Source organism: Podarcis filfolensis (assembly GCF_964270895.1).
Source record: "Podarcis filfolensis genome assembly, chromosome: Z".
Classification (NCBI taxonomy): domain Eukaryota; kingdom Metazoa; phylum Chordata; class Lepidosauria; order Squamata; family Lacertidae; genus Podarcis; species Podarcis filfolensis.
Genome location: NC_139617.1, coordinates 26,217,258 through 26,232,318, shown reverse-complemented (window position 1 = coordinate 26,232,318; position 15,061 = coordinate 26,217,258). Strand labels below are relative to the sequence as shown.

Genomic DNA, 15,061 nt, shown 5'->3' with positions numbered 1-15,061 from the left:
TGCCACAGATCTGACACTTCTGCAAACTGTGGTTTGTGCTCCAGAATATATTGGCTGAATATATTGCAATGTTTCTGTCTTCTATGCTGCAGCTAATGATGGGATGCCCCATGGCACACTTTTTTTGTGCCCCTTCCGCGTGGTCAACATGAAGACCAAACTCCCAAAATGTGTAGCTGTTTCAATTCATTAAGTGATCATATAGAACAGGGATCACCAGCCTGGTGCCAGGGAAGGCCTTTGCTGGTGCTCATAGATGTGCACTGGGATGACTAGCTTCAATGCTTTATTTATTTTTTAAAAAGTGGCAGAGCAGTGCAGAATAGTTGCTGGAGCAGCAATGGGTCCTTGCAGTGCTGGTTTGGTTGGTTTAGGAGGATGTTTGATGGTAGAGAGGGAGAAGTGGCACAGGTGGATTCCCTGCTCACCTAGTGGCCCATGCTGTTCGCTTCTTGTTTGTTGCCTGCCTCCCATGCGAACTTGGTGGTGAACACTTGTTTTACCCAATGAAGGAGCTCTGTATGTGTTTGGTTGAGAGAGATGCATGGCAGGAAGGGGAGCTATTTGTGTAGAACGTGTGTTTGTGCAAAAGATGGGGGGGTATGTATGAATGTGTGGTCTGTCAATATGTGTGTTCTATGTGCTGGGGTGCAATCTTGAATTACCATTATTTTTGGCGGTGGCGGTGGGGGAGGTAAGTCCTGCCCTGCATAATTGATCCCAACATGCAGCACAAATACATCATTTGAATGATAATGCCCATCAACTTGGGAGGGGAATGACCCCCTCAAATATTTTATTGGGTGTAAAGGGATCTCAACCCCTAGTAGTTGGCTCCTTTGTGGGCTGGATGGAGAAGTTTGTGTGTGTGTGTGTGTGTGTGAGAGAGAGAGAGAGAGAGAGAGAGAGAGAGAGAGAGAGAGAGAGAGGTGGCAGCATGTATATAATGTGTTCTTTGTGAGATAGGGAGAGATAATAATAATAATAATAATAATAATAATAATAATAATAATAATATTTATACCCCCCCCTCCTTGGCCAGACCCGGGCTCAGGGCAGCTAACACCAGTAAAATTACAATAAAAACATAATAGAAAAAAACACCAATTTAAAATACAGGTTAAAATACAATTTAAAATGCAGCCTCATTTTAAAAGTATGACTAGCACCCACAGCACTTTCTCAAAATTCAAAATGTGCCCACAGGCCCCACAAGGTTGGCAACCTCTGATATAGAAGCATCTTCCGCAGTGGGGTATCATGACCCCTGATTATGGAAGGCCCACCTTAGTGAGGTGCATCTCCCTCATTATTTGTGCTAAGGGTAGAATTTAAAGACACTCTTGTCCACCCCAGCTTTTGGTAGTTGAAGGATATTGTTGGGCGACTGTGAAGCTATTAGCTGTGAGGTTTGTTTGTTTTTAAAATCTAATTACCTTTTAAAAATGTATTTCTTTTCTGTTATATCATGACATGTTTTGGAGGAAGGAGGGGAAGTATATGATCTGCCTTGACTGCATTGTTGGAGGCAGTGGGCAGAGTGCTCTTGTGCTTGGATTCTGCTTGTGGACTTCCGCTTTTGGAATAGTGTGTGCCGTTCTGGTTGCCTCACTTCAATAAGGATATTGTGCAGTTGGAAAAGATCCAGAAAAAGGCAACCAAACTGATTAAAAGTACGGAGAGACTCTCCTATGAGGAAAGGTTGCAGCATTGAGGTTATTTTGCTTTAGAGAAAAGGCGATTAAGAGGTGACATGCTATAAATTTATAAAATTATGTCTGACACAGAGAAAGTGGATGGAGAAGTACTCTCTCATAACTCTAGAACTTGTGAATGTTGAATGAAGCTGAATATTGTTAAGATAAAAGAAGGTCCTTGTCAGGGTGCTGTCAGTGGCTCCCGGCTAGTTGACCAGGAAAGTGTAAAGGCAAGGAAAAATTTCTTACAGTCCTTTATTTCAAACTTTACAGAGAGAGGCTATAGAACCCAGCCTCTTAGATAATGGCTTTGTCCCAAGTGAATCTCCACCCCTCATCTCTCTCACTTCCTCATTCGTCACTTCTACGGGTGCTGCTACGTGCCCTCTGTCTTTGAGCTCTTTGCTCTCCTACTTTTGAGGTTTGTTGGGTTCCGGGAGATGGAGGGTCTGGAATGCTTTCTAATGGCAACGCTTCAGCCAGCCGCTCTGGCTCTCCCGTGTTTTCCCAACTTTCCCCCTCATCTGCCTCTGAGCTGCCACCTCCCTCAAACCCCTGTTGCAAATCTATACTGTCTTCCTCTTCCCTGGAAGGGTCAGGCTGGGGAGGCTGTCTCCACCATTCCTCCTCTGCCCAGTCCCTGACAGTCCTTCACACAGCACGTAGCTAAAACACAGAGCTCACACCCACAGGAAGCAGTGATGGACACAAATTTGGATGGCTTTAAAAGAGGATTGGACACATTCACGGAGGATGAGGCTATTGATGGCTACTAGCCACGATGGCTATGCTCTGCCTCTGCCATTGGATTCGTTAATACTTCTGAATACCAGTTGTTGGAAACTGCAGGAGAGGAGGGTGCTTTTGTGCTTGAGTCTTGCTTCAGCAAACTCGTCTTATGTTCTTTCCATGGGTGTAGCCAGGATGTTTGTTAGAGGGGCAGGCCTTTTGTAAGGGGGCTATAGGCCTTTTCTGGGGGGGGGGCAGAATCTTAGTCACCTATGTATTTTTATTTGGGGGGGAGCTGCCCCTCCCTGCTCCCTCCCTTGGCTACGTCCATGGTTCTTTGTATAAAAATCTAATAATCAGAGCAAAATCTTGATGCTTTAAAGTAAGCACTGAGGTTCACTAACCATGGCAAGGTGAAAAATAGTGGCTGCAGGGGGTTGGCACAGATTCAATTGATGTCTTGCAGAGGAGTCAATTTCCACTTGTACCCCATGAGCCACACACTGAGAACTTGCATATAGAAGTGCAAATCTACATCTGAATTACTACGGATCAAGAGTCCTAACGCACAGCTCTAAAATTAAGCAGCAGAGCTGAACAAAGGCATGCCATTAATGCTCTTACTTTACAAATGAGGAACACTGAATCTGAGAGAGAAATGATTAGCAAAAGGTCAACCATCCCAGAAAATAAACCAAATTAACATACTATTCTTTAACTGCTAAAGTAGGGAACCTTTGTAGCTCTACTGAAAATCACCCATGGACCTACCAATAGATCCCAATATACACTCCCCCACCTATGCTTTACAGAAGAGTTTTTCAAGCTTTCATCCTTCAATGAATCTTTTCCACATTGGCTGATCTATCTTGTGGGACGGAGCTATGAGGCCTCCTGCAACTGGCATTGCTGCAGCTTACCTGGACTGGGCTGGAGCAGGGGAGGACATTTGTGAGGTTGGGGTGCACAGGCACATCATCTTGGAGTGCTGCATTGGCTCTGCTGGTGTGCGTGCGCATTCCAAACTTTACCACCTCCCTGCATTGTCTCAGCCCAATCCAAGAAAGCTGCAGCAATGCCAGTGTCTGGAGGGCAGTTCTTTGCCTCCTCCCTACCACACAGGATGCTACTGTAAAAAAACAATTCTTGAAATAAATAAGAATACAGTAACCACATTCTGTGTAAAAATTCACTAGGCTGTGGTTCAATATGTACCACCACAATCAAGGCAATTTCATAAGCTGCATAATTTGGGTTTATTTCTTTCTTGAAATTTCCTTTTCAAGATTTATACTAGAAGCATCAAAGGTGGCTTGCAGGAAGATAGCAATTGCAGGGAAAAGGGTTTTAAAAGCATAATTACAACAAGTGAGAGAGTCCATGGAATAATTTGCAGCAAGTGTTGGGGGGGAGGTAGCACTTGCTCCTAACGGTCTTTAACACCTTTGTATTTATTTGGCTTAATATATCCTAAATAAAATCAACATATAAGCTCTGGTTACACAGTTCTTTTTTATTTTTAAGAATAATAAATCTTTTAAAAAGCTTTTTAAAAATGATCAAGAGGGTGGAGTGGCTCCCCTATGAAGAAAGTAGCAGCATTTGGGTTTTTTTTGGTTTTTGTTTAGAGAAAATACAAGTAAGAGGTAACATAATAGAAGTTTGTAAGATTCTGCATGGCCTGGAGAAGATGTTTAGAGAAAAGTTTTTTTTCTCCCTGTTTCATGACACTGGAACTTGTGGACATCTGATGGAGCTGAATGTTGGAAGATGCAGAACAGATGAAAGAAAGCATGGCATGTTTCAAATCCTGGGCCCTCTGTGGGTTGAAGCCCTGGATGGTATAAATGCATGCTGGCATTAACATGGAGATGTGGGCCAGAGTGCATATATTTTAAGAAACTCAGAAATGCAACCTATAAAATATGTAGATGCAACCCAATTAAATTCAGCAAGGAGAATGCATCCGCTGGGCATACAACGGAGAGAAATTGAGATAATCTTACAATATGGATCTTTTCACTGTTGGTCCCCCCACCCCTTTATTGTAAAGCTTCTGAGTACCATTTTTCTTTCTTGATTTATTTGTTTGACAATTTGAATAGTTCTAAGCCACTTTGGTTGCATGCCTGAATTTTAGGGTAATGATGAAGAGGGGATGATGCCTCTTAATTTCCAATAGTCAAATGACATCCACAGATCAAGTTCATCATAATTCTCCTTTCAACATGATGGTGTTCACTTAAGTTAAAAGAATTAGGAGTATGACCCAGAGTCTGTATCTACAGCATTGTGTAAGATGCTTACTCCTTACACAAATATTTTAGATGAAGGCAGAAATTAGATTAAAATGTCTGTCTGCAAATCCCTCATTGTCTAGTCGAGAGCAGCTATTTCTGATCCGATACGTAAGAGTCAACGAGCAGCTTGCATAAGTTCCTTAATGTGAGAGTATCTTGGACATTGCATGTGACTGTTTCCACCTAGCATCAGCTACTCGCAGGAGAGAGAGAGAGAGAGCAGCCGCAGGCTATTTTGCAGAGATGAATGAATAATTCACAGCAAAGAAATTCATTGGACAAATTGTGCCCCTTCTGATTCAGTGAGACTCCTCAAGTGCTTCTAGTTAAGCAAGAATGTAAGCAGCGCTGCTTTTGTGGATTTAAGGAGAAAAGAAGAGCCCCATCAAATCAGATCATAGGCATTGATTATCTACAGAAGTGGCCAGTCAGGGAAGCTCACCTGAATGTGGTTAACATCTGACATTCAGAGATACGCTATCTGGAGGCTCTGTCTTCTTACTGCTAGACATACCTTGCTCTATAGATTTGTCTGACTATTATTTAAAGCCACCAGTCACCACCACCACTGTTTGGCCAGAAAGCATTTGCCCTTCTAGATCAATTGGGCCAGACCACATGTGTGTGAGTGTGCAGTGGCAGACTTGGGTACTATGGCGTCCTGTCCGAGCCCAAAATTTTCCCCACCCTCACCCCTCATGCTGCTTTCCCAAAGCAGCATGGGAAAGTGCTAACTAGGCTTTGGGAAGGAAATGGGAGGACTCTACCCTATCAGAGCCTCATACCTCCTTCCTAAAGCCCAGTGCCTTGCTTGCTGGACTGCACCCAGTGCGTGCTCACACAGTCCTAAATCTGCCCCTGGTGTGTGTGTGTTTGCTTTTACTTGCATGAGGCTTGTCTTTTTTGCTGTGCCACCTGGGCCAATACGCCCTTTGATATTGTCTGCCCTATGGTTGAGATTCACTGATGACTGCCTAAGGGGGAAGGCTGCATCTGCCTCCTATGAACCTAAGCAAGTACCGTATCTTTCTGTGTATAAGATGCCCCCTATTTTTGAGGACTCAAATTTAAGAAAATGGGGGGAGATGGCACAAAGTTGCTGAGCTTTTTGTGAGAACAAAAGCTCAGCGCTTTGAGTTCAGACTTTGGGAGGTTCATGTATCTCCAGCGGCATTCGGGTTGAACCTCGACATGATATCCTTTTATGATTGTGGTAATTTTAATCTGTTTCAGTATTTCAACTTTTGTATCTTTAAAAAGTAGGGTTGTTAATTATTATTTCATGTTTTTGTAAACTGCTTTGAGGTTTGGTTGGTTGTTTTTACAATCAAGTGGTGTATAAATTTATGAAATGAATGAATGAAGTTATTATATCGAGTATCTCTTGCAGGAAGTGTGTGTGTGTGTGTGTGTGTGTGTGTTCTGCAACACTATACAGTTTAGTTATTGTGCTTCATGGGGAGAAGCTGTTCCTTTAGTTCAGTTTCATTTCCCATTCCATCTGTTAACAGGGTTGGACCAGGCAGCCTGTCTATTACAGGGCTCCTTAATATTGAGAAGAGTTTGCGTGTTCAGACCCAGAGACCTTCCCCCTAAATAAAGACACATTTGACTCAAATTTTAGTTTTGGTTTTTGGCAGAATTTAGGCCACAACTTTATTGATTACAGAAAGTTCATGGTTGCATAGGCTCTGGTTCGGCTAGCTCCCTGCACAGCCAACAACAGCAACAGCCAATCAGCCAAGTGGGGAAAATTCCTGCCATGCCCCTGTCCCAATGACAGATGACACACGACGGCATAGCAAGGTCAATCACAAAAGACCCTAAATATAGGGAGAGGTGGGCGGGTGTTCCAATGGATGAGCCAAAAAAGGAAGCTCTGGGTCATGTGCATAGGCATATAGGTTGCTCGAACCATTTAGACCGTACCCCATTGGCCAGATTAAGCCCAGCAATTAGGGACCTACCAGTTGGGTGTTGTGGCTTGTCCAATATAGTCATACCTTGGGTTACAGCTGCTTCAGGTTTGCGCTTTTTTGGGTTGCGGACCGCCAAAACCCGGAAGTACTGGAACGGGTTACTTCCGGGTTTCAGCAGTCGCACATGCGCAGAAGCGCTAAATCGCACTTTGTGCAAGCGCCAAACCGCAACCCGTGTGTGCACAGACGCACAGACGTGGGTTGCGAATGCTGAGGGTTGTGAATGTGCATCCTGGACACATTCGCAACCCGAGCGTCCACTGTATACCCACCCACAACACAGGAGGTCAGTCTCCAGGTCTCACCGCAACACGTGCCCTCTTTGAGGGAGGACACACTTTCCCAAACTTGGGACTTCAGTTGTTTTTGGACTACAACTCCCATCATCCCTAGCTAGCAGGACCAGTGGCCAGGGTTGAGGGCAACTGTAGTCCCAAAACAGCTGGAGACCCAAGTTTGGGAAATGCTGATATAGAGCAAGGCAAGAGGACCTTTTTCTAGGGTTGCCATATGTCCAAATTTTCCTGAATACATCTGGAATACTGCAGTCGGCAGGAGTGTCTGGGTGGAAAACCGGGGAAAGTCCAGGAAAATCCAGATGTATGGCAGCCTATGTTGGCAATGCCGTTTCCCCCACCAAAATAGCTTAGAAACAGCATTTTTTGCAATTTTGCCCAAAAATCTCAACAACTTTTCTGCCTGGATTTTCACTGTTTGAAATATGTCAACCCTACCTCTTTCATCCTAAGGGCCACAATCACTTCAAGGGGTATAAAGGTAAAGGGACCCCTGACCATTAGGTCCAGTCATGACCGACTCTGGGGTTGGGGCGCTCATCTCGCTTTATTGGCCGAGGGCGCCAGCGTACAGCTTCCGGGCCACGTGGCCAGCATGACTAAGCCGCTTCTGGTGAACCAGAGCAGTGCACGGAAACGCCGTTTATCTTCCCGCTGGAGAGGTACCTATTTATCTACTTGCACTTTGATGTGCTTTTGAACTGCTAGGTTGGCAGGAGCAGGGACCAAGCAACGGGAGCTCACCCCGTCGCGGGGATTCAAACCACCGAACTTCTGATCAGCAAGTCCTAGGCTCTGTGGTTTAACCCACAGCGCCACCCGCGTCCCTTGCTCAAGGGGTGTATGCCAGTGGTAATTGGGGCAATGGATGCAACTTACCTTTGGGTATATGTTGCAGTCATGTGAAAGTCAGTGTTTCCTACACATGCACACACATGAAACACACACTCCCATCTCTGCATTTTGCATCTGGGCAAGCAAGAGGCATTATCATATTTCAGTGTGACACTTCCCAGTCAGGCAACTGCACTTAAGGAGAGCACGGAGCTCAGATGGTGAGGGGTGTGGCCTGGGGAGTGTTTTGAGGGCCAAACAGGGGAGCCCCCAGCCACATTCCTGAAATAGAGGACTGTCTGCAAAGTAGAGCTTATGGCCATCTCATGCCCAGCCTGAAATGGCAGTTTGTTTCTTCAGGAATTGGACTGGCTCTGCAGCAACTATCTATACAGTGCAGGATTGTGATAACATGGAACACTGATCTGATGTCAGGTGTTGACTGGTGACAATGATCTCATTGGTGGCATGAATGTGAGAGAGTGGTGTCAACTCCAATGTTCCTAGAGCCGTTTTTCCTCTGTCATTTGCTTCCCGCAAACACTTATCTTACCACCTAGTGGAAAACAAAAATGAGAAAGCTTATTCCAAGGGCACCAGCAAAGAGCAATTCTGCTTTGCCACAGCTGGATTTGTTTAGAAGGATCTATGATAGTCCATTTGGTTTGGCCACAACTTAAAGGAAATAACTATGGTACTTAAGGACTTAACTCAATACTCCCTGGAGGTAATGATTCCCTCCACCCGTCTTCCTTCCATTGTACAGACTATCTTGCTTGTTGGTCGGGGACCTTTCATTCCCCAGGCGACCTAATGGATACTAAGAATTGAAATTCAATTTTCAGCTTTTTGCTCAAGGGAAGAGCTTATTTCGGTAGGGAGACCATGGGGAGCCAGTGAAGCTTTTCCTTTTTTTTTTTTTTTTGTATACTCAAGCCATCTTCAGGTTTATTTATAAATTGAGAAAAGAGAGAAGGTTGCACTAAAAATAATTAAACGTGTCAGAATGCAAATAAAATGATTGCAAGGTCACACAGAGCACACTGGGGAAAAGTCAGATCCGGTTCTTCTGGGAAAAAGTAACAAAAGTAAACGTTTGCTCAGGCGGACTGTGCTAGACCATGGAACTTTGAAGTCATTAGTGCCCATTAGCCACCTTACACCTGTATCTGGCTTGCTCAGGAGGAGGATCTACCCCAGCTGCTCTAAAACAAGAGGCACTGGGCTTATGCACAATTTATCCACATTACACTCGACATGGGAGTAGGAATCTGCATCACTCTGACTGCAAAGTCAGGCTCACTTGAATTGTTATGAGCAAATAATGAGCCAGATTGGACCAGGACTCTACATTAGTCATCTCTAGAATCAACAGTCCTGTGGATCCTGGGATGGCTAGCACAGGGGGTCTTCTTGCTACCGTGCACTTTGAATAGAAAGGAGGCAGTCACCCAAAAGCAATGGGATTTGATGACATTCCATCAAGAGTGAGTTGTACCTCTGGGAGTTGGGCAGGGCTGTTCTCATGTAAAAACCAGCTGCCAATAAGCTACTGAGCCTGGTTTTGACTACTGCTTTTGACTTATTAAATCACCATCATCATCATCACCACCACCATCTACCTGGTCCCTGGAACAGCTAGAAGAGTTACATAAGTGTCTATGTTAATATAATGTTAATCATATCATGTTGGTGTATACGCATGGCCCCATAGCTCAGTGGCAGGGCACATGTTCTGCACATAGAGCAGGGGTGGCTAGCCTTTAGACCTCCAAATGTTGTCGTGGGGCTATGGCTCCCATTCTCCCTGAACCTTGCCCCACGCTGTGGCTGATGGAGACTGGAGTCCAGCCATGTCTGGTGGGTCACAGTAGTTAGCCACATAGAGGGTCCCAGATTCAATGCCTTTCATCTCCATTTGACTTTTACCTGAGATCTTGGGGAGTGCTGCCAGTCAAAGTTGGTGGCACTGGGGTATATGTACCAATGTGCTGACTTACTATGGCCAACTATGGCCAGTCACCTGCCCATTAGTTTTGTGGCTGAGCAGGAATTTTAACTTGGGTCTCCCCAAGTGATGCCCCAAACTCTAGCCCAGGGAAGGGAAACCTGTAACTCTCCAATGCTGTTGGAATTCATCTCTCATCATTCCTGGTCATGCTAGTTGGAGACTGATGGGACTTGAGGTCCAACAATTTTTAGGGGGCCACAGATTTGCCACCCTTGCTTCAATCAATGTACTACACTGGCTCAGAATTATTAGTTGTATACACGAAGAACCTCCCCTCTCCCCCTCCACTGCAAATCAAGGGGGTGAATGTGCAATATGGGACACACACACACCAAGGACTTTGTGATGAGTTGTAGCTCAGTGGTAAAGCATCTGATGTGCATGCAGAAGGTTCCATAATCAATCCCTGACATCTTTAGGTAGGGCTGGTAGGTGTGGGTGATATCGAGCTAGATAGACCAATGGTCTGACTCAGTATAATGCTGATCTCTTTGTTCCTGCACAAGATAAGTAACAAATTTTGTAGCTCCATCTGAAAGAACTGCTCTCTTTCTCCCCCCTCCCCCCATTCAGGTCACCCAGTTGTTATGAACAATGGCTCAGCTGTACTACAAAAAGGTGAACTACTCGCCCTACAGAGACCGGATCCCCTTGCAGATTGTGCGGGCAGAAGCAGAACTGTCACTGGAGGAGAAGGCCTACCTCAGTGCTGTGGAAAAGGGGGACTATGCCAGTGTGAAGCATGCCTTGGAGGAGGCTGAAATCTACTACAACATCAACATTAACTGCATGGACCCTCTTGGACGCAGTGCCCTTTTAATAGCCATAGAGAATGAAAACCTGGAGATTATGGAGATGCTACTGAGCCACAGTGTCTACGTGGGTGATGCTCTCTTGTATGCAATAAGGAAAGAAGTGGTGGGGGCTGTGGAGCTGCTTCTGAATTATAGAAAGCCAAGTGGGGAGAAACAGGTATGTCAAGAATGAAAAGAAATGCTGCATATAATTCTTTGTCTAAATTGAATGGAGGAGAATCCTAAGATAATTCTATGGAGACTGGGCCAAGACCCATCACACCAGTTTTCTGAAAATATGGTTCCTTTGTGAAAATGGAGCCTATTTTCTGCAGCTTTATGGGGTGGAGAGAGAAATTCTCCCCAAACCTTAAGGCAGTTGTTTCTACTTAATTTAAGTGAATTTAGGATTGGCACTGGATATTTTGAGTCAAGCAGTTTTCAACTATTCTTGAGGGAGGGGGAAAAGAAATTGTCCCAAAATCCAGGTAGAGAGAGGTTAAATTTATAATAGATTTAAGGATGTAGGGTTTGAAGCTGAGGGATCTCCTTTTAACTTTCTTCCTTTAGTGAAGCATTTGTCTGGTGTCCTGTACTTCCTTTTAACGTGAAATAAAGCTGTCCAGCTCTCAGGTATTGCAGATACAGCATTTCCAGGTAAAAGCAAATGAGGAGCATGGGAGGCTGCTTCTGGAGTGTTCAACAACTGGGATGGTTTTCCTGATGAGATGTAAAAAGGATAGCACTAGAATTTTATATGTGGGGTGGAATCACACTCTTCTTAGGCCACAGGTGGGGAACCTCTGGTCAATGGACCAAATCAGGCCTTCAAGCCCCCTCCCCATTTAGGCCAAGATACACCCACCTGCCCTTCATTTAATATCATATACAGTAGCAGATTGCACAGGAAGCATGAAGGTGGCTCAGCTGAAACAGATCTTGCAGAGGCACTGCAAGATAGTGCTTTGAAAACGGGCTCAGCAAGGATGGACTATCTCCCAACTGCTGGGCCTTGCAAAGTCCATTTCAAAGCAATATCTCACACAGCACTTTGAAAGTTCTTCTCAAAAGTTTTCTTATGGAGTGCTACACACAAAGAACTTGGAACCTTCTTCATGCAGTGCTGATGTCTACCACTGAGCTGTGTCCCTCCCCCATGCAGTGGAGTGGAATTTAGCATCCTAGTATTTGCTGCCTAAGGGCTCACCCAGACTTTCGCTTGTCCCACCGCTTTCCCCTTGGGAAACCTTCTCTTTACCTCTGAACTGGAGTAAACATCAATCAGGTTTTCAATGGGCTGATGTTTGCTCCAATTCAGGGCTAAGGAGCAGGTTTTCTCAGGGAAAGTTTCAGGGCAAACAGAAAACCACTCAGACCAGTGCCTGGAGAGCACGAGGCAAGTGGAAAACCAATAAAAATGTTTTTAAAGGAAAGGAAAGGAAAGGAAAGGAAACCATTCAGACCCATGTTTTCCAGGCACAGGACAAGTGGAAGTGTGGATTAGCCTTAAGACTGCAGTGTCAAACCCCTTGATTGGGTCGTAATAATACTGTTCACATATGTTAGAAGAAAACTCTTCCCCAGGCTTAGGGCTATGTCTTCTCCTATAGACCATGTCTCTGTGCCAGCAGCTGGCCTTGCAGAAAGTTAGGCCTTTTCCTGGCATGGACATAAGTAGAAAGGAAACTGTCACCTGCTACATTTTTTAATGCCAGACGTTTGGCACAGAAGCTGAGCCAAAGAAAGAGGCACATTTATTTAGGCTTCACATTTTTTAAAGAAGAAGATAACAATGCTTTATTTTTCCAGTTGAATTACAATTCTGTTGCATATCATCCAACTTACTGTTGAAAGGTAGTATTTGTAGGGGAAATGGATATGCGTAAATATTTAATGCAGTGTTTTACAAAAGCAGAGCAGGAAGATGTGCTTTAGTAAGTAACACATAAGCTTTTAAGATCCATTCCTCTATATGCTGCTTGATTTCCTTCCCCCCACTCTCTACCCTACCAGTTTACTACAACAATGGTGTGTGTGCAGTGAATTTTTTCCTCAGCTAGATAGCAAAATACCTTGAGCCAGCCCTGGGGAGAAATGCATTTCCTCATCATTTTAAGTGCCGAAAAGCTGCCATTTCCTCACCACAGAATAACTTCCTTCAGGGAAGAAATCAGGATTCCTTGCAACAACTAGGCAATTGCAGCGGGGGTCGGGGGGAGCCTGGCATACAAATGTGAACAAGCAAATGGACTGAAGCATGTTTAAGTCTCTTGATATTGTTACAAAAGTCGGGTGCCTGCCCTTCTCTATGTTGAGCGGTGGCATGAACCCATGGGTTCCCAGGCACCCACACGGGGTCTGTGACCCTTTGGAGAATGGAAGACACTGCGGAGACTGTTGTAGCTTTAAGGAATATGGTTTATTCATCTATTTACACCTTCAGTTAGCATGGAGGGAGTCCAGATCTTACAGCATGGCTTGCACCCCACAGCAGTGCAGGCAGCCTTCAGCCAGCCTGCCCAAGATGAATCTCAGCTCTTCCTACTCCTCCTCCTTCCACCTAGAAATCCTTTGTTCCCAGACTCCCTCAAGCACACAGTTACCCTGGCAACTTTTCAAACCCCTGTCTCTGTTCACACCTCGGGGCAGGGGGGAGGGGGTTCTCTTGTACTGCGAATGGCCATCTGTTGTTCTTTGATGGCCCTAGCTCAGCTAGCCCAGAACTTCCTCTTCAGCTTGCATTCTCCCTTCATATCCCAAATAAACAGAATTCTAGAATTTATTAATTTCTAGGATTTAGGGGAGTCCCAGAGCCTAGGACTTGCCGATCAGAAGGTCGGCGGTTTGAATTCCCGCGACGGGGTGAGCTCCCGTTGCTCGGTCCCTGCTCCTGCCAACCTAGCAGTTCGAAAGCACGTCAAGTGCAAGTAGATAAACAGGTACCGCTCTGGCAGGAAGGTAAACTGCATTTCCGTGCGCTGCTCTGGTTCGCCAGAAGCGGCTTAGTCATGCTGGCCACATGACCCGGAAGCTGTACACCGGCTCCCTTGGCCAATAAAGTGAGATGAGCGCTGCAACCCCAGAGTTGGCCACGACTGGACCTAATGGTCAGGGGTCCCTTTACCCTTTTACCCTTTAAATCTATAACAACATTGAACCCAAATCAGTCTTGACAACAGACAAGGAAGGAAGGAAGGAAGGAAGGAAGGAAGGAAGGAAGGAAGGAAGGAAGGAAGCTAGAAATATGCATCAGAACACATTCCCTAGGGACTCATCCACTCTTTCATTTGCCCTGCCGCTTTCCCCTGGGAAAACCCATTGTTTAACACTGCATTGGAACCAACGGCAATTGGGTTTCCTGCAGATTGCCATTTGCTCTGATTTAGTGCTAAAAAGTGGGCTTTCCAGGGGAAAGCAGTGAGGCAAAGGCAAACTGCTCAGACCTGTTCCTAGACAGGATGGGACAAGTGGAAAACTTCCCAGACCTGTGCTGTCTAGGCAAGGGACAAGCAGAAGTATGGACAAGCCCTAGGATAAGGATGGGGACTCTGTGGCTGCTCAGATGTTGGTGGACTACTATCGCTATCATCCCTGACAGTTGGCTGTGCTGGCTGGCGCTGATGGGATTTGGAGGACCACAGGAGTCTTCCCTGCACCAGCAAATTAGAGAAGCAACAGTATTTTAAAAGAATGTAAAGGCTTGCTCAAGGGTCTCTCCTTAAAGTATAACTCATCCTGTATGTGCATCATGCATGCCTATTTACTATGCTTTAAAAATTCAAGGGCAGATGTGGCTACATGGAAGCTAAGCTGTAGCTTACAACTTGGAAGCATGTACAATACGTGAGACTGTGATCTTTCTCTTAAATCCAGACTAAGTTAGTTGAATGGAGATCTCACTAAAATCAACAAGATAGGATAGTCAGTGGGAGAATGCAGGTAACTTAACCCATTTACTGACTTGGAATTTAAACACAGGTGCCTTTGTTTGCCATTTCCATGTGTTCAAGCACATGAACGAATTTTTAAGTGGTTTGCTGAACAATTGATTATGTGTCAACTCAGAAGTAAGTTCCATTGAGTTCAGTGGGGATTGCTTCCAGGCAAGTATGGATAGGATTGTAGTGGTTATTATTCTCTTAAATCTTTTTTAATATATAAAAAAGTTTGAATTTCAGTATTTGAATATTAGTACTTAATTGCTAATATGCATTTGCATCTGCGCATATCCGGTAAATGTTGCACATGCTGTTTTAGTATTTGGTAGCATTTACTAACTGATGTGCAATGGTAGTAATTAATAATATTGGGTGGCTGTCATGCAACTGTGTTTAGTAGATGACTATATTTTTACTATAACTAACAATATTTAGAAACTGATATGCAGCCTTATTTTGTCACATTGCAATGCTGCTTATTAT

General features: G+C 44.8%; 1 protein-coding gene across 6 annotated transcripts in view; it reads left to right on the top strand.

Moving 5' to 3' along the window:
• The window catches only part of TRPC5 (transient receptor potential cation channel subfamily C member 5), a 169,574-nt gene that overhangs the window by 38,084 nt on the left and 116,429 nt on the right, over positions 1-15,061 (top strand). For all 6 annotated transcript variants that reach the window (XM_083595870.1, XM_083595866.1, XM_083595868.1 and 3 more), the window contains one exon: positions 10,420-10,818. In XM_083595870.1, coding sequence (XP_083451996.1) covers positions 10,441-10,818 — 378 coding nt within the window. In that variant the 5' untranslated portion in view covers positions 10,420-10,440. The remainder of the gene's footprint in view (positions 1-10,419; positions 10,819-15,061) is intronic.